This window comes from Hoplias malabaricus, chromosome 11, assembly GCF_029633855.1.
Source record: "Hoplias malabaricus isolate fHopMal1 chromosome 11, fHopMal1.hap1, whole genome shotgun sequence".
NCBI classification, from domain to species: domain Eukaryota; kingdom Metazoa; phylum Chordata; class Actinopteri; order Characiformes; family Erythrinidae; genus Hoplias; species Hoplias malabaricus.
The window spans coordinates 6535123-6558275 of record NC_089810.1 but is presented as its reverse complement, the minus strand read 5'-3'; the positions used below and the strand labels follow the sequence as shown (position 1 = coordinate 6558275).

The 23153-nt window shown below is 44.4% G+C and overlaps 1 protein-coding gene across 3 annotated transcripts; it reads left to right on the top strand.

The window, feature by feature from the left end:
* Nucleotides 1–925: 925 nt before the first annotated feature.
* On the top strand, nucleotides 926–15894 carry nr2f2 (nuclear receptor subfamily 2, group F, member 2). Of its 3 annotated transcripts, none has more exons than XM_066684648.1 (3): nucleotides 926–1695; nucleotides 9181–9708; nucleotides 12686–15894. In XM_066684648.1, the coding sequence occupies exons 1-3, from the start codon at nucleotides 1644–1646 to the stop codon at nucleotides 12958–12960; spliced, it is 855 nt and encodes a 284-aa protein (XP_066540745.1). In that variant the 5' UTR covers nucleotides 926–1643; the 3' UTR covers nucleotides 12961–15894. The 3 variants fall into 3 exon arrangements, with proteins under 3 accessions (XP_066540745.1, XP_066540743.1, XP_066540742.1); XM_066684646.1 differs by lacking the exon at nucleotides 926–1695 and adding an exon at nucleotides 5979–7244; XM_066684645.1 differs by lacking the exon at nucleotides 926–1695 and adding an exon at nucleotides 5979–7244 and having other exon boundaries at nucleotides 9163–9708.
* The last annotated feature ends 7259 nt before the right edge of the window (nucleotides 15895–23153 follow it).

Sequence of the window (23153 nt, the reverse complement as noted above, 5' to 3'; positions counted from 1 at the left end):
CTGTGTTATTAGTGCAGTGTTATTTCTGATGTGTCAGTAGTGCTTTATCTTTAGCGTTGTGTTATTATTACTGTGTAATTAGTGCTAAGCAACTAATGATGTTTATTAATGCAGTTATTAGTGCTGTATTAGTTTTGTGTTGTTAGTGGTGTGTTATTATTGTTGTGTAATTAACCCTGTTATTACAGTGTTACTACTTGTTGTATTACGGCACTCCTCACACTGTACTGTAGTGAATATGGTAAAGAATCCAGATCAGTTTCCACGAGTATTAAAACACAGGAGCCTCAGCCCAGACCCTCTAACTGCTGAGGTGTGTATCAGAGATGTCAGTGATGCTTGCCTTTTCTCAGACAGGCAGCAGCCATATGACATCAACATATTACACACTCCTATCTGTTCAATATTCACACAAAGCATCAATAATAACAGATTCCATATGGAACCAACAATTGAGACTTTCACCTGGAATAATCGCAGGTTCTTTTGTGGTTCAAATGCAGGTTGGAACCATGTTTGCATTGGGTTTGTTCTTTGGGTGTGTGCCGTTCTACACCCAACCACTGCCGTTAATAAAGAAACCTCGGAGAACCACAATTAGAATACAATGTACACGTAATATCACCCTCTCAACAGAAAACTAATCCAGAAGGATCCAAAAGAAGCCTTTTGTGGTTAAGCTTCTTTGTTGTGGACTAAGATTCTCCACAGAGGCAGTATTTAATGTTTCCAGAACCTTCTGCAGAGGGACAGAGCTTCTTCAATGACTTTTTATAAAGTAAAACAAATGAGAGATTATTTTTAAGAAGCAAAAATCCTACAGAACCTTCCAGAACCTTCACCAGATTTCAACCGAGTCTAGGCTACATCCGGGCTCTTAACCTGCTCGCGCATGCTGTTAACCTGGCCCATTGATTTAGGTGGTCTTCAGGTGTGTGTGTGTGTGTGTGTGTGTGTGTGTGTGTGTGTGTGTGTGTGTGTCCTGTCTGCCCCCACAATCCGACTCCCTCTATTCTCTCAGTCTCCTCAGTTCACACAAAGCAGCACCGGCAACAGCAGCGGAAGCAGCCAGGCGCGCGTTACCTACATCTACGGAGCACGAGCCACTATGAACAACCAATACTACTACTACAGCACTGTTAATAATTACTACTAATAATATTAATAATAATAATAAATATAAATCGCACGCGCAACTGTGAGAGACCGACAGAGAGTAAGAGCGAGAAAGAAGGAGAGAAAGAAAAAAAAGACAAACACTCGTCATCCTTTCTCCTCAGACAGCCGCTACCGCGCGCCGTGCGCGTTCACGAACACATGCACCGCGTGCCTGCAAAGTTACAGCGACGCAGCTAAAACCTGAGGGAGGGAGCGAAAGTTGAAGTCCTTCTGTCACTCTACCATCTCTCTCTCTCTCTGTGTGTCTCTCTCTCTCAAGTTTTTTTATTTTTTTATTTGCATAATCAATTCAATAAACAGAAGGGAAGCGTCTGTCCATCTGCGTGGAGAGGAAGCGCTGCTTGACCAAAGAGGAGAAAGACTTATATCTGAAAAACCAAAGCCTCAAAGAGAGAAAGAGACAGAGAGAGAGAGAGAGAGAGCGAGAGAGAGAGAGAGAGAGGAGAAGTTGGAGGAGGAGGAAGATGATGATGATGCAGCCCGGAGAAGACGAGTCCTCTACCGCGTACGGGTTCGGTACGTGCCTGGGGGAGCCTGGGGGAGCCTGGGGGAGCCTGCTGAGTGTGTGTAGAGTGTGTGTGTGTGTGTTGATTACGCTCTCCGCTTCTCTCTCGTTCTGCTTTGATTTGCTGTGAGTCTGACTGCTGCTTGCCTTATGAATCCATCCATACTCGGAGCGGAGGAGCCTCCAGTTCATTAAAGACGAGAGTTAGAGCAACGCTGCAGCCCTCTCTGCTGCTACCCTACTGGGGGAAGGGGGGGGGGGGGGCAACGCTGAACGCCTGGGTTTCCACTAGAGTTTGGTGAAGGCTGTGTAGGCTGTTATTTCTCTCCCACTCCCAGGGACAGGGATTAGGACTCTAACAATTCAGCAAGGCTAACAAATCGATAGAGGTCTGTACCTGCGGTACCAGCGCTGGAAAATAAAGGCTGTGTCTGAGGTTCTTCAGGAGAACAGTTGGAAGATAAAAAGACAAAGACAAAAGGACAGAGAGGGATGGGGTTCCTCTAAGAACTTTCCTCCAACCCTCCAATAAAACCATGCAAAGTTACACCTTTAACAGAAGCTTTAGCTCCATCTTTCAAGAGTTACAAGAGAGTAGAACCGTTCTTTAAAATGAGGTTCTCTAGCATAAGGAACCTGTTCCAACAGGTGAGGTACAGAACAGAAGAGAACGGGTCCTACACGAGGGTACATCATGGTTCTGTATCAAACCAATCACTGCCTCCACTGTAAGAAACACCGCACGGCTTTGTTTGATTTGTTTGTTTGTTTGTTTGTTTGTTTGTTTACTAATTTGTTTGTTAAGGTCGTGTTCAAATGTGCGCAGAGCACAGCTAGTTTCCCATTAAAAATAAAACAACAACAACTGTTCTCTTATTTAGTCGAACAATGTCAGCGTGCACGCGCACATAACGTGCATGTAAGGAAAAAATAAATAAAAAAAAGTAAATAAGCCACTCACCTTTGTCGTCTCGGTAGAGTCCCAAAAAAAGCATTAATAATGATAATAACAACGAGAATAATTAAAATAATAATAATAATTTGTTTTAAAACACGCGCTTGTTTTTTGTTTTTTTTTCTTGGCGTTTGGGCCGTTTTTTTTTAGAAGAGGGCAATAAATAAAAGACGGAATAAAAATACGCTGGAAGTCGAAGAATTAAAAAGCAGTTCTCGCTTTAATTGAGTAAAAAAATAAAACAAATTATAAAAATAAAATAAATATTAATAACATTTAAAAAAGGAAAAAAAAACAACGCCAAAAACTATTTAAAAATAATAAAGAACGTCCATCGCGAGGGGAGCGCGCGGAGGCTGCGCGCGCCGTGGCGTGCGTGTCGTCGCGCGGCGAAAGCAGAGGGAAAGGTAAAGGTAAAAGTGTGGGGAGAAGTTGCTACCTGCGCGCTCCCGCGGCTCACGCAGCTGCGCCACGTCCGAGTCGTTCAGCCGCTGAAGCTCAGCAGCGTTAATCGCATTAATAAAAAAAAAGGGCGCCCGCGAGCTCCGGCTCGAGCTCGAGCGCGGAGCAGCCCGAAGACCCTCGTCTCGACTCGTCTCCTCTCGTCTCGTTCACAACCGTCCATGCAAAGATGGCTGTGCCTCGCTTCGAGCGCTCCATCCGCTAGGGGGCGCTCATATACTGTAAGAGACCCAGTGTGAATCCTTATTGGCGGCTCATAAATATATATATAGCTCACACACACACACACACACACACTGTCTCTCTCCTTGCTCTGTTTGCTCTGTGCACTTTTGATTCTTGTTTCCTTGGTTTCTCCTTTGGTCAGTGGACCCCCAAAACTAGAGTCCTGACCGGACCCTGGCTGTGGTCAGGTCCTCCAGGGCACCCTCAATCACACGTAGTGCTATAGCACGCCACACTTGAAAGTGTGCAAGTGTAGTAAGCATATTAATGTAGTGTGCAGTACGTATTATATGGACTCAATGTCAAAAGTAGCCTCGCTGACCAGTGTTAGAAGGCCATTCACTGCTTACAGCAGGGCGTAGGCTAGTACTTGTGCACTATTCTATTTACTACAATATTATGAGGTTTTGGACACAGCCTTATTTTTCTCACACAGACCCTTGGGTGCCTCAGGAAATCTGCAGTACGCAGGGTGTCACTTAGTAGCATGCTAACAGGTCAGAGGTGGGTCAGCGCTGTGTGGCTCATCTGTGATTTTTATTTATTTTTCCTGATCCTTCATCCAGGTCACCCTCAGTCATACTGGGTGTACTGTACCACATTTAAAGAGAACAAGTGAACATATTAAAATTAGTAATATGTGGTTTCTACGTCACAAATAAAAATTAAAAAGCCTTGTTGATCAATATTAAAAAGACATTCATTTCTAACAGGAGACGGATGTAAACTCTTTAATGAAGTACTCTGAGGTTTTTGAGCACAGCTTTATTTATCCATCAACTTACAACTGACCTGAGGTATCTACGGGGTTTCACTAACTAGCATGCTAACAGGTCAGAGGGCGGTCAGTGCTGTGCGGCTATTCCCCTCCTGTTTTCAGGGACAGACTGAAGTTAGATTAGGTTCTCATTTATTTTGATAGCGACTGAGTGTTTCCAGTGATACCGGGAGGTCCAGGCAAAATAACTACGTCCATTCATTTTCTATCGTACATTTTAAATAATTAGCCTATAGTAGCTTAAGCCTAAATTTGTAAATACCCTTTTTTCCCCTCAGGAGTCTACAAAAGCACAACCCAAGCATGACACTGACATGATATTAACACATTATAAAGGTGAAATGGACAGGTTTCTCAGGCTAAATCACTTTGGACGCCCAAGTGAGGGAATGGTGTCTGAAATATGCAGCTTCTAAAACCAAATTAATCCTTTTTTTTTTTTTTTGCTTCGACATAAACGCCACTAAACCCCGGCGGTGTGCTGCGTACAGAGTCTGATATAGAGGCTGTTTCTCTGTGTGGGATTACCTTGCTAACCTTGGGCTGGTTTGTTCTGCTGTGACAGTATAAGTACAGTACTGTATTATGATGTATAATGTATAAGTGTCTTAGTGTTTGAAGGCTGTGCGCACAATGCAGCGGGTGGATTCGGGCAAATCCTTTGTGTAACTTTGATAATAAAGAAATAAAAAGAAACAGAAAATAAGTGGGATATTTTTTCCCCTCATTTTTACTGTGTTTTTTTATATATATGTTATTTATTAGTAGGTAGATAAGGTCCTGTGTAAAACGCAGCGTGATATGCGCTTGTTACAACTACGTAGGTCTATAAATCTGATTACTTTCTCGTGTATTTTGTAGTGAGGGCAGAATAAAGGAGGCTAATTTGCAAACCACACTCCGCTCATGAGGGTTTATGTATGAAACATGATATCAGATATATTCTATTTGGGAATGCATTATTTGTGCTCACTCACCTGCGCTGATGCCTTGATAATAAGGGTAACGAGGGCTGTGTTAGTGTATGTATATATTTCTATCAGTGATTATGACTCTCTTGAACTTTATATTTGCTGAGAAGCATGTTCTCGGATAGTTTAAGAAATGAGGGTATGGGTATTTTAAAATGTAGCTGTGTGTATGTGTGAAAGTGAGTGTGTGTGTTATGGGATAATGCTTAGATAGTCTATTACGAGATATTAGATCAGATGATTCCATACGAAGCTAATGTACAAAAAAACAGACTTTTATTTTATTAAAAAAGGAGAGAAAACACGGCGAGAAAGAGAAAAGGAGAGAGTGAGATGTGAAGGATTTCAAGCCTTTTTCCAAATCTTGGATTTATTTCAAATGAATGAGAAATGTTAGCCTACATCGCATTTGGCCGCGAAACCGGCTCCCTCTAGGACCCCGCCGCCCGTCCTCGGCGTTCTCTCTCCTCCTGCTCTGGCAAAGCACCAAGTAGCACAAGTGTGGAGCAGCCAATGGGGTGCAGGGGGCGGTCCGTGAGCTCTGACCAGTCAAACACAGTCACTTTCCATATAAGGCAAGCCGTCTCCATGGCAACGTGTGCTAAGTTGCAGCAGTCGTGTCAAAGTTCACTATATAGAGAGCTGGGTGAGCTGATCAGAGAGAAAGCGTTCCTCCAGCCGAGCGCCGATCACTTCCTAACCTCCCCCCCCCTCTTTAACATATTTGATCACTTTGATTCTCTCCCTCTCTCTCTCTCCCTCTCTCTCTCCCTCTCTCTCTCCCCTTCTCCTCCTCATTAGGATTTTTTTCTCCGCGCATGGAGGAGGTTCTATAGGTTGTGATCTCCCTCTCTCTCTCTCTCTCTCTCTCCCTCTCTCTTTTTTTGTTTTTATTATCGCCTCGCTTTGCCGGAGAGTTTGACTTCGTCTTTGACTCGAGCTCGGGCTTCATCCGCGTGCGCTCGCTCAGCTGAAGGGGCAGCGACGAAGACATTTTTTTATTTATTTTTTTTTGGCTAACAAAAATAACAATAATAATAATATTAATAAAAATAGAGCTCCTCGTTTCTCCAGTGCCGCTGTGTTTTTTTCCGCGTGTGGCCGCCGGTTGTGGGTGTTTTCTTGCTCCACCACCTCCTCCTCCACTTCTTCTTCTTCTTCTTCTACTTCTACTTCTTCGTCTTCTTCAAGAGTCGCTGGAAGTTGGTTGCCGTCGACAGCCCGCGTCGTCAAAGCCGAGCCGAGACGAGCCAAGCCGAGCCAAGCTGAGCCAGCGCCTGCTTCTGCTCTCCGGGCGAAAGTTCCCAGCCTCTCCCGTCCTCTCCTCCTTTTTTTTACCCCCCACCCCCGTCTCCCAGCTCTTTTTTTTTCCCCCTCTCCTCTCCTTCTCCCTGTTTTCGTTGCCTTGATGGGTTTGCTGGATGGCTGACTGCAGGCGCCCCTGGACTTGGCCTCTTCTGAAAGAGCAGGAGCGCGGTTGCTGGGCTCGCCTTCGCCTCACTTCTTGACCGTGCACACTCTCCGCCGCCGGATAAACAAGGCTCGCCGTGACCGTCGCTGCATTATTCATCACCCCCCGAGCGCCTCCACCTCCGAAAGCCGCGTCTCTCCGCTCTTCCTCTGGCCGTTCCTCGACTCTCCCCCCTCGACGAGAACGCCAACACGGAAGACAAAAAAAAAAGTTTGCCCAACGCTGACTGTTAGATATGGCAATGGTAGTGTGGCGAGGCTCGCAGGACGATGTGGCCGAGACGCAGGGCGCGCTCTCGGCTCAAGCCCAAGCAGGACTGTCGCTGGCGGCGCCGCAGCCCGGGCAGCTGAGCCTGGGCGCCGCGCAGGTGGCCCCGCAGACCCCGCAGACGCCCGCCGTGCAGCCTAGCGCCAACGCGCAGTCCACGCCGGCCAACGCCGCGTCGCAGGGCCAGTCGGACAAGCAGCAGCAGCAGCAGCAGCACATCGAGTGCGTGGTGTGCGGCGACAAATCCAGCGGCAAGCACTACGGCCAGTTCACCTGCGAGGGCTGCAAGAGCTTCTTCAAGCGCAGCGTGCGCAGGAACCTCACGTACACGTGCCGCGCCAACAGGAACTGCCCCATCGACCAGCACCACCGCAACCAGTGCCAGTACTGCCGCCTCAAAAAATGCCTCAAAGTTGGCATGAGGCGGGAAGGTATTGGGATATTTTAGTTTGCTTCTCTGCTTTGTTATTTTCATTTTTATTTATTTATTTTTGCTTCTGCTTTATTCAGTTTGCTTGCTTTGATTCTGTCCTCCCTCGTTCTGTTTGGGTTCTGTTCTGTTCTTTCTCTCTTTCTTGTCGTCTTTTGTCTGGGCTGAATGCAGCATTAATGCACGCTACGTTTCTCTCCTCCTCCATATTCTCTGTGTCTCTTTCTCCCCGTGCTTCTTCTTCTTCTTCTTCTTTCCCGAGCATGAGCACGCGATAGAACCTCCGCGGTTTAAAAAGCAAACAGAGCTCACACACTCTTCGCTTAGCGCTGGAATAAGCAATAAATACCCGAGCGTGCAACGCGCAGGCGGACTCGCAGACACACACACACTCACGGGCAGGCAGTCGAGGTCATCTGCGCTCGCAAAACACATCCATATGACGTTCGTGTAGCCGTGAAACGACGGGATGCATCTGGATTTGAATAATGCCACAATGCAGACATGGCGATAAGAGAGGGCTCAGTGTGTGGACAGAGAGCATTAAACATTAAGCATTAAGCTCCCTCTCTCACACACACACACACACACACACACACAGGCAGACGTAAACACACAGCCTTCAGATCCAGCCCACTGCCTCAGACAGGCCGAAAAAGTGGCTACAGTTACGGCTAGCGCTCGTGGGTTTTGGGGGTCTGGGTCTGGGTCAGCGTCCCTCGGCTCGTAGCGGGAGGGAGGCTATAGCTCAGTAGGTAAAGGGTTAGTCGTTCTCTTTTGCGCCTGATCCCTGTAACCCCAGCCCTCCCCTTTAAAAAAAAAAATACGCTTCAACTTTCCTAAAGACCTCTGAAAGTAGGGTTTCCTCGGGGTGACCGTGCCTCAGTTATCTCAGTTATTTCGGGGGCAGAGGAGGGGGAGGGAGGGCCGTACAGTGAGTGCACTGTATTGTCAAGCTGTGTCATTATGTTTTGAATGTGTGTCACTGAGCAATGATGTTCATATTAGCAGTGCACGCCGTCCCCTACAAAGCTACTGTACGGCTCCACGTTCTAGGAGTCAGGGCACAGACAATGGCAGTGGACTCTCAGAGGTGCAGCAGCGGTCTGGGGGTCCTGCCGCGCTCCACTTACGAGTTACAGGGGAGAGGAATAGGAAAAAATATCGCCACGTTTCTAGAGCCCGCCTTTACTCCGGAATGGATTTAGGATTCGAAATCAAATTCGTTCTGGTGCCGACGTGAAGATGCTAGAGGTTGCAGTAGTGACGTGAGAGGTGTCACTCAGAGTGACAGCGGTCGTAGGGAGCTATTTTCTATTTAAATGACTTTGATTTGTATTGTTTTCTGCTCTGGGAATGTGTTTGGGGTGTGTGTGAGTGCTGCTCTGAAACTTTGGGGGTGTTGTTTATTCTGAGGGGTGAGTGGTGGGAACAGAAGCTCTTTTTGTTTTTACAGTATTAGCTCTTATGTAGCATGTCCTGTGCTGTGACTTATTGATCAGGGCCGGGTTTCCCCAAAGGCATCTTAGCCCAGAGATGCTAGAGCGAGCAACATCGCCATTAAACACACACTAACACACACACTTCCTTCTGTAGGTGAAGTTGGTTTAAAGAATAAAAGTTCACAGGGACACAGGGGGGGTTTAGTAGGCGCTGTGACTGAAGTGGACTTTTACAGTTCCACGATGAAAAATAATAATGATTAAAAAATAAAACACATATTAAATAAAAGAGAGCATGAATTAAACACTGAGTTACGATGATCTTGGGGAAACCGGGCCTAGCTGCAGGTCGGGGTCAGCGCTGGGGATGAACCTGACCTGAGAGGGGCTTCTAGAGGGGCTTTAAGTCAAGGGGCAAAATAGAGGCAGGCTAAAAAAGCAACCCACTTTTTACAGTACATACATCAATATCTGCAGTCTCTGTTTTCACTGCAGCCGTCCAGAGGGGAAGGATGCCGCCCACGCAGCCGCACCACGGCCAGTTCGCGCTGACCAACGGCGACCCCCTGCACTGCCATTCCTACTTGTCCGGATATATCTCGCTGCTGCTGCGCGCGGAGCCCTACCCGACGTCCCGCTACGGCAGCCAGTGCATGCAGCCCAACAACATCATGGGCATCGAGAACATTTGCGAGCTGGCGGCGCGCATGCTGTTCAGCGCCGTGGAGTGGGCGCGGAATATCCCCTTCTTCCCCGACCTGCAGATCACGGACCAGGTGGCGCTGCTACGGCTGACGTGGAGCGAGCTGTTCGTGCTGAACGCGGCGCAGTGCTCCATGCCGCTGCACGTCGCGCCGCTGCTGGCCGCCGCCGGCCTGCACGCCTCGCCCATGTCCGCGGACAGAGTCGTGGCCTTCATGGACCACATTAGGATCTTCCAGGAGCAAGTGGAAAAGCTCAAAGCGTTGCACGTCGACTCGGCCGAGTACAGCTGCTTAAAAGCCATCGTGCTCTTCACCACGGGTGAGTCCTGCTCTAGCCTGCTTTGGGTTGGCTTTGGTGGGGTTATTTACTACATCCCCGTTGGGCAGCTCAGTCCTAGCATAGGCCCTGCACACACGGCTAGTCTGGACACCCTCTGTCTGAAAGGGGACACGTTTTGTTCAGTTACAAAGTGAGAGGGAGAACGTAAACACGCACAGACTCCAAAGGCAGCAGGTTATTTCATGGCTGTGGTGTTTTTGAAAATAAAAATCACCAGTTAAAATTAAATCAAATACAATGGGACACGAGATAATTCCCCCTCGACACACAAACACACACCTAATGACTGTTTCACGACCAGAAAAAAATCTAATAATTAAATGTGCAGAAGTGTGTTTTCAACGTCGTTAATTCTCTGTTGACGTTTTTTCACTTAGAAAATCAACAACAAAATGTGTGTCAGTTGAGCCGCAGCAGTCACCAAACCCTTGCACTAGATTTGATATATTTTTCAATAAATATACATTTTGTTTTCATTTAAAAAAACACAACTAAATGAAATAAGCCAATCCTTGCTGCGTGTGTAAATAAATACTACAATCCCAGGGACTCGTATTTATTTTAGATTTTTAATAATAACGCAGCAGTGTTCGTCAACAACACATTTTTGTTTGAGGAGAATTTTTTGAAAATTAAGAAACAGGCTGAATATTTTTTAAAAAGCGTGAAATATAGATTTGTGACCTTTAGAGTAAATTTATTTTTACGCCCCACACGCCGCGTACTAAATACAAAATAAAAGCCACCGTTATTCATTGTAATGAAAAGACGGTAGATTTAATTTTTGTGTGTGTTTTAACAAATGAAACACTGCGAGATAAAAGTCCTGTGAACAGAAGCGGTGCTGGAAGGACTTTAGTGTTGCTTCGTTTTTTTTGAAATATTTTACCACTGACGTTTAGGCCCCAATCAATTATTTGTGTTTATTTGGAATGACAGATATTAATGATGTCACGCTTGGTGCATGGGGGAGGGGGAGGGGGAGGGAAAGGAGGGGGGGGGGGGGGTGAGCCGCGTGCTAGGAAGAAGAATCAAAGGCCTATTGCTCTGTTTACACGCATTTAGCCCAGGCAACTTCTATATTTCAGTGCAACTGATATATTGCTCCGAGTGTGGACACAGACACATTTGTTGAGCAAACGTTTCGTTCCATGTGGTTTAATTTAAAAATAAAAAAGCGCTCGCGAGTCTTCCTTGTTTTGTTAGAGGGGGGTGGTGTGTGTGTGTGTGGTGGGGGGGGAGGACACATGCTGGAGTCTCTCCAGAACTGGGTCATGACCCTCACTTCCTCGCTTTATTTGTGCGTTAGACTTAAAGCGAACGCTTGCACAGTCCTCAGCGAATATGTCCTTAAAGTAAACGTGTGAGCGAAAGGATCTCAGACGGGTGTGTGTGTACACGTGTGTACAAGTGTTTGTGTGTATACACAAAGCTGTGGAATAAGCTGCAGGCTGTTTATCATTCATTACGCCATGACTCTAAATCATAGCCTTTAAAGATTCCCCAACAGCCCGTATAGCTTCTTTAATTTAGCATAGTGTTCGCGTGTTCCTAGGCCTGTTTTCCCCGTGTAAACCCTGCACACAACTCTCCAACTTGTGCAGACCGGGGCCTTCTGGACGCCTTCCTTTGTATTCCAGCATTTCGTCATTTTCTGATTAGCACAGTGTTGTTTTTAAGGACAGGACGCCAGCATGCTAGCTGCCAGCGCTAGGAATTCGTTAAGCGCCCGCACCTATCTGAGTGTTCACCTCCGTGAGCGTGAACTGGCCTTTCGCTTGGTGGTGGTGGTGGTGTCTTGAAACAGTGAGCAGGGGTCAGGTCACCCCCCCACCCCCCACCCCCCTACCCTACCCAGTTTGGAGCTAGCTCTGTTCTCTTCAAGCAAAAATAAACCTCTACACCCTCTACGCCCACTTCGCCTACATCTCGCCCGCCTGCTTCCCAATAGCATTAGTCCTGGCGTGGTCTCATTATCAGTTACATTTATTTATTGATTTTTATTTTCCAGTCTGTTCATTAATGAGTTGTTTCACCAGTTTCCTAAACGCCCAGGAACACACACAGAATGTGCTGTGGTTTATAATAATAATAACACATTATTATTATTACTATTATTGTTATAAACCCAACAATATCCAGTTACGGATTAGTTCTTATTTATTCAGGGTTTAATCTCTGATGCCGAGACGTTGTTTATCTAATGGGAAAGTTTGGTCATTAATTGTCTAGTTATATTCTTTGAAAACGCACTTCTGCACGTTTTAATTAAGTCTAGGCCTTTTATGGTTACTTTCTGAATTGTGGGGAAATAATATGGTGCAAAAATATTATAGTCGTTTTTATATATATATATTATTTAGTTTTATTAAGTTTTGTCCAAACTCTTTTGCACTGATTTATAGTTCCGGAAAATGTGGTGCAAATATACACCTGGTGGACTGTAATTTGCAGAGGAAATATAATAATAATAATAATAATAATAATAATAATAATCAGAGTAATAACAATCATTATAATAATAATAACAACAACAATATATTACTGTTATTTTCATTTATCGTTTAACGGTCATTTGACCTCCTCGTAGTGCTTGCTTGTATGTGTTCCATTATAAACAAAAAGACCTAGACGTTACAGATTAGATTTACACTCTATGAAAAGGAACACGTGTGTGTTGTTATTGTTGTTGTTTTTTATTATTATTACAGGCTTATATCGCAGGCGTGTTGTCTTGGTGCCCACCAGGCAACACGTTAAGCATGAGCGCGAGAGTGAATTTGACATTTGACAGATCTGACAATATGACGTGCTTTGATAGGCTGGTGCGCGTGGTTTTTCCGCCATGGTGTATATGTAGAGCACTAATGCCCAGTGCAGTGGAGGTGTCCAGAGCTGGTTTTGGAGTGAATGTAACCCTCTCTCTCTCTCTCTCTCTCTCTCTCTCTCTCTGTAGATGCTTGTGGTCTATCAGACGTGGCCCATGTCGAGAGTTTGCAGGAGAAATCGCAGTGTGCGCTGGAGGAGTACGTCCGGAGCCAATACCCCAACCAGCCCACGCGATTTGGAAAGTTATTACTACGCTTGCCTTCTCTCCGCACAGTGTCCTCTTCGGTCATAGAGCAATTATTTTTCGTCCGATTGGTAGGTAAAACCCCCATTGAAACCCTCATCCGGGATATGTTGCTTTCGGGGAGCAGTTTTAACTGGCCTTACATGTCCATTCAATAAAGCAGAAGGAGCGGTCAGAAGGAGGCTGTGACTGCACTAGAGAGAGTTAGCGCTTCTTTTGTAGAAGGAAAAAAAAAAACGGCTGTTACACACAGAGTTTACTTTCACCAAGAGACAAACAAACAAACAAAAGACATTTTCATAAAAGACTGTGAATTAAAAAAAAAACATTCAGTGAACTTTCAGTGAAAACCCACCTTGCTCCACGTGTCATTCTCAACAACAACCTGTTCTTATGCTTTTTTTTATTTTAATATTTTATAAAAACAAGGAAAAATGAAAGAAAGAAAAAGGGACAGAGAAGAATAGAAGGACAACAACAACCTACTAAAAAAAACAAAGAAAGAAAGGGATTCTGAGCATCCTTTTTTTCCAGAGATTGGGGGTGGGCGAGAGGAAGGGATTTATAAAGTGCATTACAGGGATCAGTTGGAGAAATTTGGAGTAATTTGGAAATATTTTGGATGACGTCCTTTTTTTCCGTTTTCTTCCCCCATCCTCCTCCTGCCCCCCCACCCCCCAAGATGGCTCTATTTGTCCTGTGTCCATGTATCTATAGCTGTTTTTGTAAAAAAAAAGAGAAAAAAGAAAAGAAAACCCCTCCTTTCTGGTTCCAAACCGGCCTTCTGTGATTCTGTAGTTTGATGCAGTTGTGAATTTACTTTTGATTTGATTTGAATTTTTGATTTCATTTTATTTTCTAATAACCACGACTTTCTAAAGCAAACGGAGAGGAAGTGTAGAGATACGTTCTTTAAGAATTAAAAAAGAGAAAGGAAATCGACAGCAATAGAAATAGGACAAGGTTTGACTGAATTGCTGCAAGCGCACTTACTCTTTGAATAACAGCCCCTCAATGGACGGGAGCACGGACTTCAGCTTGAGTCCAGTTCATGGCCAGATTATAGGCTTTAGCAATGCATCAGGGTGTCTCACTGTGTGTGTGTGTGTGTGTGTGTGTGTCCATTGCCACTAGCCTCAGTGTTCTCCCGAAGAACAGAGCGGAGCATCACCTCGTCCCGATATTCAGCTAAGGATCGATATTAAACTTGACCACGGTAGAGCTCTGATCACTGGACACTGGTTAGTGATGGTGTAGGTTATAGACTAGAAGCTCCATTGCTCTAACTCTCAGTAATTCATTTGTAGAGAAGCATTGTTTACTGTAAACGGACAGAACAAATCATGGGGTTGGAGGGAGAAAGCGACTTCTGCAACCTTATGTATAGGCCACCGTGGAATCGTCAGTATCGCTACAGTAATAATAACGATAATAATAATAATAATAAATTACACGACAAAATCAATATCGCAGCAGGTAAAGGCTGTTTTTTTCTTAATAGACGAAGTGAGGAGGTGGTCAGGTGTTTTGTTTTTTTAATAAATAAAGATATATTTATTTTTCACAACCGAACAGCAGTATTAACGAAGACATCCCGACAATGTTTAAAAAAAAATCAAATAAAACAATAAAAGTCTCCCCAACCCTTCATTCAAAAGCATTTCAAGTGCCTGTAAAAGCGCAGAAATCACTGATCCGTTTTGTCCAGCGTCAGGATTTTTTTTTTCTAGAGTCGTTGTAGACGACGACGTGGTTGGGAACACGCTTATTCAGTTTTAGGATTATGATTGTGTGATATTTGACTTGAAACAATAAAATAAAATTAAACGCAAGCAGGAGACACACTGATTCGAGGCAGTATTCTTGTAAATATAGGTCAACTCATGATTCATTTCAATGACTCTTTTTCTATACAAAGTATATGTGATTTAAAAAAAAAACAACAAACAAAACTGTGGTTGCCATTTTTCAGTAAAAAAAATAAATAAATAAAAACAACAACAAAAATAAAAACAAATAATAAAAAACACAAATGTCTTCAGAAATGAGTGGCAGACTTAGCCAGACTTAGCTATAGTAGCACTGAGAGTTCTGTTTGTAATGTAAATACATATTAAGACAGATGTTTTTTTGTTTTGTTTTGTTTTTTTTTTTTTTTTTTTTTGTTTTTTGGGTTTGTTTGTTTGTTTTTCTTTCTTTCTTTTTTTTTCATGTATCTAGACTGTGAATGCATGGCCACAGGTCGCTAACCTATTTTACCTTTGATATATATAAATGTAAATGTTTTTGACTGTATAGATATAATCTGTGCATTCAGTACACTAGCCCTTGTATTTAAAAAAAAATGAGAAAATGGACAAAAAAACGACAACAAACAAAAAATAAAACAAACAAGGAAACGAGGAGAAGAAGAAACAAAAGCGTTTCGGAAAGCGTTGAACACTAAAAGCAGGCTGAGAGGGACTTGAACAGGGTGAGCTGCTTTGGAAAGGGAGGGGGCTAATGGCGATCTTGACTCGGTGGTCCTGCTCCTCCTTTTCGGTCTGTAACAGATGCCTTGTGTGTGTGTACGTGTGAAAGCTTGCAAAAAATTTTTCGTCCTTGTTCCGAGGCTTTTCTTCTTCGACACACAAGACAGACAGCCGCCGTGTTGTGCTTTGGATAAAAAGGGATCATGTTGTGTAGTTGATTTCGAGCAGTTCTCTCTAATGGGGCTGTTCCCATTGCCACATATGGACCAGAGAATGATACATGATTGTATAATTATGAACAGTTTAAACTGACCCACGTTTTTATATAAATATATAAGAATATATTACTGCAGGGTATTGATAACGTATAGATACTTTTTTATTATTATTATTATTATTGATTATTATTGATCATTGATTATTATTATTATTATTATTATTATTAATTGCAAGTGATATACGTGAGTGTGTGTGGAAGTTTATAGTTGAAAACAATTCTTGTTTGTTTGTGTTAGCTTATTGTAAACAAGCATTCTGCTGTAAATTTGTTCTTGGTATTAAATTATAATTTATGAATTTGAAATCAAAAGCCTTGCCATGTTTTTGTCATTTTCTGAGTGTGTGTGTGTGTGTCTGTGGCGCGAGCGGTCAATGTTGGGGGGCTGTGTTCCTCGTGCGATAAAAGTGCGGCTGTACGTATCATCTATACATCGTCATTATCGGGGGTGATAATGTTGATAATACTAATGTAACGCTTCTTCTCGCGCCTTTGGGGGAGCTCTTCCACTCGGTCTACGCGCCCGTGCGGCTGAGTTGAAGCTGCACGTCGTGTCCGCGGCGAATGCTGCCATCGTCTGTTTTAACCGCGGAACAGGACGGGAAAGGGCCAGCGAGCCGCTGTTCTGCACGTCACCCCCAGCGTCTCTTTAACTCGCTGTCCTGTTAGTTTGAGTCAATATGGCGTCCTGTTGTCCACCGCCAGCGCGCTGCTGCTGCTGCTCCCCGGAGCTGAGCTCTGGTTCCTAATGGAAACCACATTTCTGAGAGAGAGAGAGAGAGAGAGAGAGAGAGAGAGAGACCCCCTCAGTCCGTCCGCGCCGGGGGCCTCAGCTGGAACTTCTCTTGACTCAGAAGATGCGGCGGGTCCGAGCAGCCTGCTCTCCACGAGAACGCCTCCTTGCTCCGCGTGTGTGTCCTGTGTCCTCGGTCCGGTCTCCCGTCTCCTGCCTGGGGTCCTTTCCCCTGTCTCCCGTCTCCTGTCCGCAAAGATCCGCGGGACTTTGTTTTTTTTTATTATTATTATTTATTTATTTATTTATTTTAATTAATTTATTTTTAACTGGTTATTAATATTTGTGCAGCGTGTTTAACAGCAGAGTGCACATCTGCATTCCTCCAGCTGTGTGTTGCGTGGGGTCTGTCTCACTGACCCCCTCTAAACCTCCAGCGGTGGCGGAAAATGTGATGCGCGGCCTCAAGTCAAATCCCACGCCATTCTGATAACACTCTAATTAGCTTTCAATAAAACCACAATAATAATAATAATAATAATGATAATAATAAAGTTAAAATATAACTCAACAGCGTCAAACGCGAGCGCTCTGTTGTTGATTGGAGAGACGTTGTCTGTAGCGTTAGATCGGACAGACGTTTTGTAAAATAACAATAACAACAACAACAATAATAATCATCATTGAGAATTATAAAATAATAATAATTATTATAAAAACAACAAAACTCATGGCACAAATAATATCAATCATACTAACAATAACCATGTTATTTTTTTATTATTGTTTTGTTCCCAGCTCTTTATCTTCTGTGGAATGTACTCCTCTGTTCCTAAAGGCGAGGCTCTGATTGTGACGGTGTGATTATGTGATGAACGGATGAATGGATGAATGGATGATGGGATGAGTAGAGTTTTCCGCGGTAAACTCTGCGCGTGGGGTGATTGCTCGTTGTGGGGATTGACTGATGGCTCTGTGCTGTTGTTGTTGTTTTTTTCACGTGGCTCGGTGTCCGCGTGCGATTGATTATTGTTATTTAAACGCAGTGATTATGATCACTCCTGTTATTGCCGTTGTTTGTTCCTCGGTGGTTTGGCTTGAGGAGATGATGGAGATGATGGAGATGATGGTGATGACGTTGACGCTGGTGCTGCTGGTGCATGTGAAGATGAGTTTGATCCTGAGGAAACTGAGATGTGATATTTCCGAGCGGCCGAGGCGGAGAGCCGCTGTCTTCTCCGGGTCCCGCCGCTGTGGTGCAGGGGCTGCGGGTTCGGATCAGGGCGTCAGCGGCTTGATTTCAGTTGACAGAGCGTGTGTGTGGAGGCTGAACTCTATCATTTGCACTTGTGTTCTTTTATTAGCGTTGAACAACGAGCTAATGAGGTCTCCCTCCGCACAGTGTCACTTTTATTTATTTCCTCCAGGACACACACACACAAAAACACGAATAACTAATGCACTTTGGGACTCGGGAGAGCTCACTGTTTGTCCGTTGATCAGAACCCGGACAGCGTTGAGTTACTGATGCGCTGCGTTCATCGGGATATTGCTATTTTGGAAGTGACCAAAAGGAGCGCAGCAGAATTGAGAAATTAACCACTGCTCGTGTTCACACTCTCCGCATTCCTTCGCTTCCATTTTAGGCGTCTCATAGTCTCACACAAATAGATGGTATTGATAAGGGGTCTCGGTATTGATAAGGAATCTCAGTATGTTATTGATAAGGAGTCTCGGTATGTTTTTCTTGTTAGAACAGTTTTCTTGAATGTATTCCTGAAATAACAGAACTGCGTGGTTATTTTTCTCTCGGTCTCGAGCTGACCGCCAAGTTACAAGTCTTCTTTTTTTTCGCGCGCGCTTTTAGTGCATTCAGTGCAGTCTTTATTAAAACCCCATCATGGCTTTAATATGCACCATGCGAGTCTACTATAGGGCCGTGTTATTCTTATGATGAGCTCAGCTCGGCTCGGTTTCCATAGCGACCCCCAAAGAGATAATAGGCACTGCCTAGTACCCCCCTCCAAACACACACACACACACACACACACACAAAATCACACACACACGCGCAAATAGCCTACACCCCAAACCCGACACTTCAACTCCCAGTTCTGGCCTTGTCTGCTCCACCTGCGCCTGAAGTTTGAACCGAATTGGATTAAAACGCTGCTGGATTTAAAATGTAAACGCAAACTAGACCCAGAGCGCTCCCCTAGATCTCCAGGTATCACCCCGGCTCTGTCGTAGAGACTAAAGCGAGGCCTGTGTGGAGAAGGAGCTGTTGTTTTGAAGAAGCCCTGTTCAGAAATATCAGCCTCCATTTCCTCGGTTTCCTCCGTTTCTTCGCCCTATCTTCGCCCGGAGAGTGTCTCAGTGTCAGGTTTCTGGGTTAAACTTGTTGCACTGAGGCCGCTGGGCTGATATTACGCCAAGAGTTGGTAGGAATCACATGGGAATATTGAAGTGTTTGACTTGGTAAGTGAGGACAACATCGCTGCTACGTTCCCGCTGAACCCTCGCCCTGAGCCTGAGTCCTAAACCTGAATTCATACGGGTACTTTCGGAGTTTAATAGCCCAAGAAACAGGTCACACTGACCTGGACTAAGTTGGCATACGTGTGTATCACGTTTTTTTCTCCCTGACCCTGGACTTGATTACAAACCTAAAATTTAAATAAGCTCTTATTATTATTATTATTATTATTATTATTATTATTATTATAATTATTATATTCATACAATAACATTAAGCAGCTTTGCAGGAAGGACTTTTAATTTTTATTTTTAATGAATATAACGCTACGGTAATTATTTACCCAGAATGCCAAGGAAGCTGCTGTTAATGAAATAATAATAGTAATAATAACATAAAAAATGAAAGCGTATTGAGAGCTCACACTGACTCCAGTGCAGTCGTTAAATATAAAAACACACGCTGATGATTTTATTGATATTATGCCTTAATGTTAAATCATTGGCGCTGATCATAATTACCGCATTATTCCAGGTATTTTATCTGACGTCACATGATAAGGCAAGATAACGCAAGATCAATGGAGTCATAAACAGCTTGTCTGGGCGGAGGGACGCGGTGGGCATGCGCGGGTTGGAGCTGTCTGTCTGTCAGCGCTATAGCTTTGTTATTCCAGTACAAAGTGCTTTCAAATAGACTTGCTGCTGCTGCTGCGGCGGCGGCGGCTCTCTTCGGCTCGGCTCTCTTCGGTTCTGCTCGGCTCGGCTCGGCTCGGCTGGGCTGTGTGCGGCTCTGCTCTGCGCGGCTCGGCGGCTTCTTCTCTCTAAATGTTAGAAAATTGTGCCATCTACCCGCTATTCACAGAACTGTCACTCGCAGGACCTCCCGAGACCTCTCAGCCAGCTCGCACACAAAGGGAAGGGAGGGAGAGTGCGGGGGCTGCGGGATGCTCCGCCAGTGTGGAGCGGGGTGGTGTGGGCCCAGTCTGGGTCTCAAACAGAACCGCCTTTCAACACATAACACCCAGCCTTCAGAGAAGGCCTTACAGCGTGTCTAACTCTCTACAACAGCGCGGAGAACTCGCGTCACACCTCACTCACCCAGACAGGCTCCACACACACATACACACTCACACACACACACGCGCGCGCGCCAGTTCTTCTGCAAGTTAAAGTGGACATCTTTAGAAATGATATAGGTTTATATAAGTGGTGGAAGCTGGTGTTGTGGGTGGAGCTATAGCTGCAGTTTCTACAGAGTGAAGCTGAAGAGTGTGTCTCTGCTGGGGTTGGTAGAAGAGATGGAGACAGTGCATGAGGTTGTTGGTGGTGTGGGTGGAGCTATAACTACAGTTCTATAAAGAGAAGGCTCCCTGATGGTGTTGGAGCTGTATATAAGTAAGGAGCTCTGTGTATAAGTGATGAAAGCTGTTGTGGTTGGAGGTGTAGCTGGAGGTGGAGGTATCTGCTGAGCTTAGATGAGTGTGTCTCTAGTGTTTATGTAAGAGGCGGAGTCAGTGAATCAGTAGGTTGTGGGTGGAGTCTGATTCTGACAGTGTTTATAAAAGGGGTGGGGGTTGTTGTGGGTGGAGCTATAGCTGCAGGATCTATAGAGTGAAGGTTAATGAGCATCTGACGAGACTGTGTTTATATAAAAGGTGGAGATAGGTCGGTGGTGTGGGTGGAGCTTGAGCTACAGTTCTGTAAAGAGACATAGAGCAGTTTCTGATGGTTGTGTTGTGGGTGGAGCTATAGCTGCAGGATCTATAGAGTGTCTCGTAGTGTTTATATAAGAGGTGGAGGTTGATGGTGGTGTGGGTGGAGCTGAGAAGAGTGTAGGGTGAAGTAGTTTAGTCTGTTTTAATAGAGTTTATATGAGGGGTGGGGATCAGGGTTGTGGGCGGAGCTATAGCTACAGTGTCTATAGAGTGAAGGTGGGTGTATGTGATTGTGTTTATATAAGAGGCGGAGTCAGAGAATCAGGAGGGTGTTGGTATTGTGGTGGCGCTATCGCTACAGATAGTGTGTATTTAAGGGGTGGGGATAATTCTGTGGGCGGAGCTATAGCTACAGTATCTACAGAGTGAAGCTGGATTCACCTGAAGCTGATTGGATAAGAGTGTTGGTTAAAAAAATAAAGGCAGTGTCTGGTCAGTCTCCATGTTTTGTTGAGGGTTGTGAAGAAGTGGCCGGGTCCAACTCCTGCGCATGCGTTTAATGCACAGTCACTGTTTATTTTTGTTGTTGTTGTTTTGTTTTTTGACTGTCAGATTAAAAGTCCTGTGCACACTTCAACTTCCACAAGCCTGAGTTAAACTCGACCACACACACACACGTATATACTGTAACACTGTAGAACACAAGTGCGTTAATTAATGGTATATTATTTTTATTCAGCATTTAGTGATGTCTCAACTATGAATTAGTCAGAGTTTAATCATTTTGCATCAAGACTATTGTTATTATTGTTATTATTATGCTGTTTTATTTCATCTTTAATGATAATGTTTATGTTTAGCATCATTAGTGTGTCATTACACCTGAGACCTGCTTTAGCCACTCATTACTGCTCCACACTGACTTCACTGTCGTTAATGAGTGTACACTTACTTTAAAGTGTTTCAGAAACTCTTAAAAATAAAGGAGCTACAGAGGGTTCTTTGAGTGATGCCATAGAAGAACCACTTTAGGTTCCATAAAGAACCAGATTTGAGAGTGAAGAACATTTTAAAGGTTTACAAACCCATCACCCGATCTCAAAGCTCCTGTAACGTATCAGCAAACGGGTTCTTTACGGAACCGAGAGCAGTAGCACCTTTATTTTTAATAGTGTATGTAACTCTTACACCAGACTGTGTCCAGAGGGCTGTGACCTCACAGATCCTGCCGCGTGGAGCCTGAGATTCCTCCTATACCCCAGTCCTGACTCATGAAGCTGGCGATGGCAGTCTTGTTGGAGAGCGTTTCCCTCTGGGTTCCTCTGAAAGATCCAAACCCTGATCTTTACTCTTCGCTCTACTCTTCCTCCTATTGGTGGAGAGGGCAGACATTAAGAGTTTGGTTAAACGTCTGGACGATGTTGAGCAGATGTGGAGAAGTTGCTGAGCTGTTGAGATGCTACAAAAAAAAAAGATGTTGAGAGATTGTTGAGCAGGTATTGAGAAGATGTTGAAAAGACATCAGGGCGATGCTGAGTAGATGTCGACCGGATGTTAAGAGGAGGTTGAGAAGATGTTGACATGTCGTGTAGGAGTTGTGGAGATGTTGAAGAGATTTTGAAATGTTGAAAAGATGAGGGGAGGGTGTTAGTGTTAAGAAGACATTGATGAGACGTTGGGCAGATGTTGAGAAGGAAATGGGATGTTGGTCTGTTGAGAAGACACTGGGGTGTTGATGGACGTTTAGAAGATTGAGAACATTTAGGGAACATGTTGAGAGGACGTTAAGATGATTTTGGGAAGATGTAGAGGAGATGTTGGAGATGACGTTGATGAGATGTTGTGCTGATGTTGAGTTCGCGTGTGAATCGGATAGAATTTGATCCTAATCTTGATCTTAATCCAGACATGGCTCCTCGAGACCAGTGCTCCCGCTCCGCAGCAACAAAACGTCGCCTGTGTGTCTCGCGGAGGGAGAAGAAGGGGGTGGTCGACACCGGAATGACAAAGTTCACGCGCTCGGACTTTATAAAAGAGCCGCGGAGTTTTGTTTATGGCGGCAAGAAGGAGGCCGCGCGCTGAGTGACTGTGTGTGTGTGTGTGTGTTTAGTTGTGTTTAGAGGTGTCCTCTTTTGAAGTCCTCTGTGCTGGTGCGGACCAGGCTGAGCCGCTCGGCGATGCTGGTCACGGCGCGCGGGAGATTTTCATTGGGAGCTGTGGTCGCGCGGATCCCACGCACGGGCCGCGGGTAAAACGGAGTCTGGTTTGTTTGGTTAGTAATTAATACTATTTTTTAAAATCGTGGATCTGATAGAGGCTGCGGGAAACCAGCGCACGAGACTGACGTGTTTGACCATAGAGCAGCTCTAGAAACACTGTACACACACACACACACACACACACACACATTTTACACAAACCATAAAACCAGGGAGGGGGCAGGTACTCTGGGCTATTTTCCACATCAGCTCTTTAATTTAAATAATTAGGATTTGCATATGTAAATTGGCACGCGCCAAATTGGTAAAAATGTTCGATTCCTTTTCATATTTTATATATATGTTCATATATTAGTGTTGATATAAAATACTTCTACATGTGATTAGTTCTTCAAATTAATAGTGCTGCATAAAAATAAAAAAACAACAACAACAAAAAAATAATAATAATAATTAAAAATAAAAATAATAATAATAATAATAATAATAATAATAAACGTAAACTCTATAATAAAAGT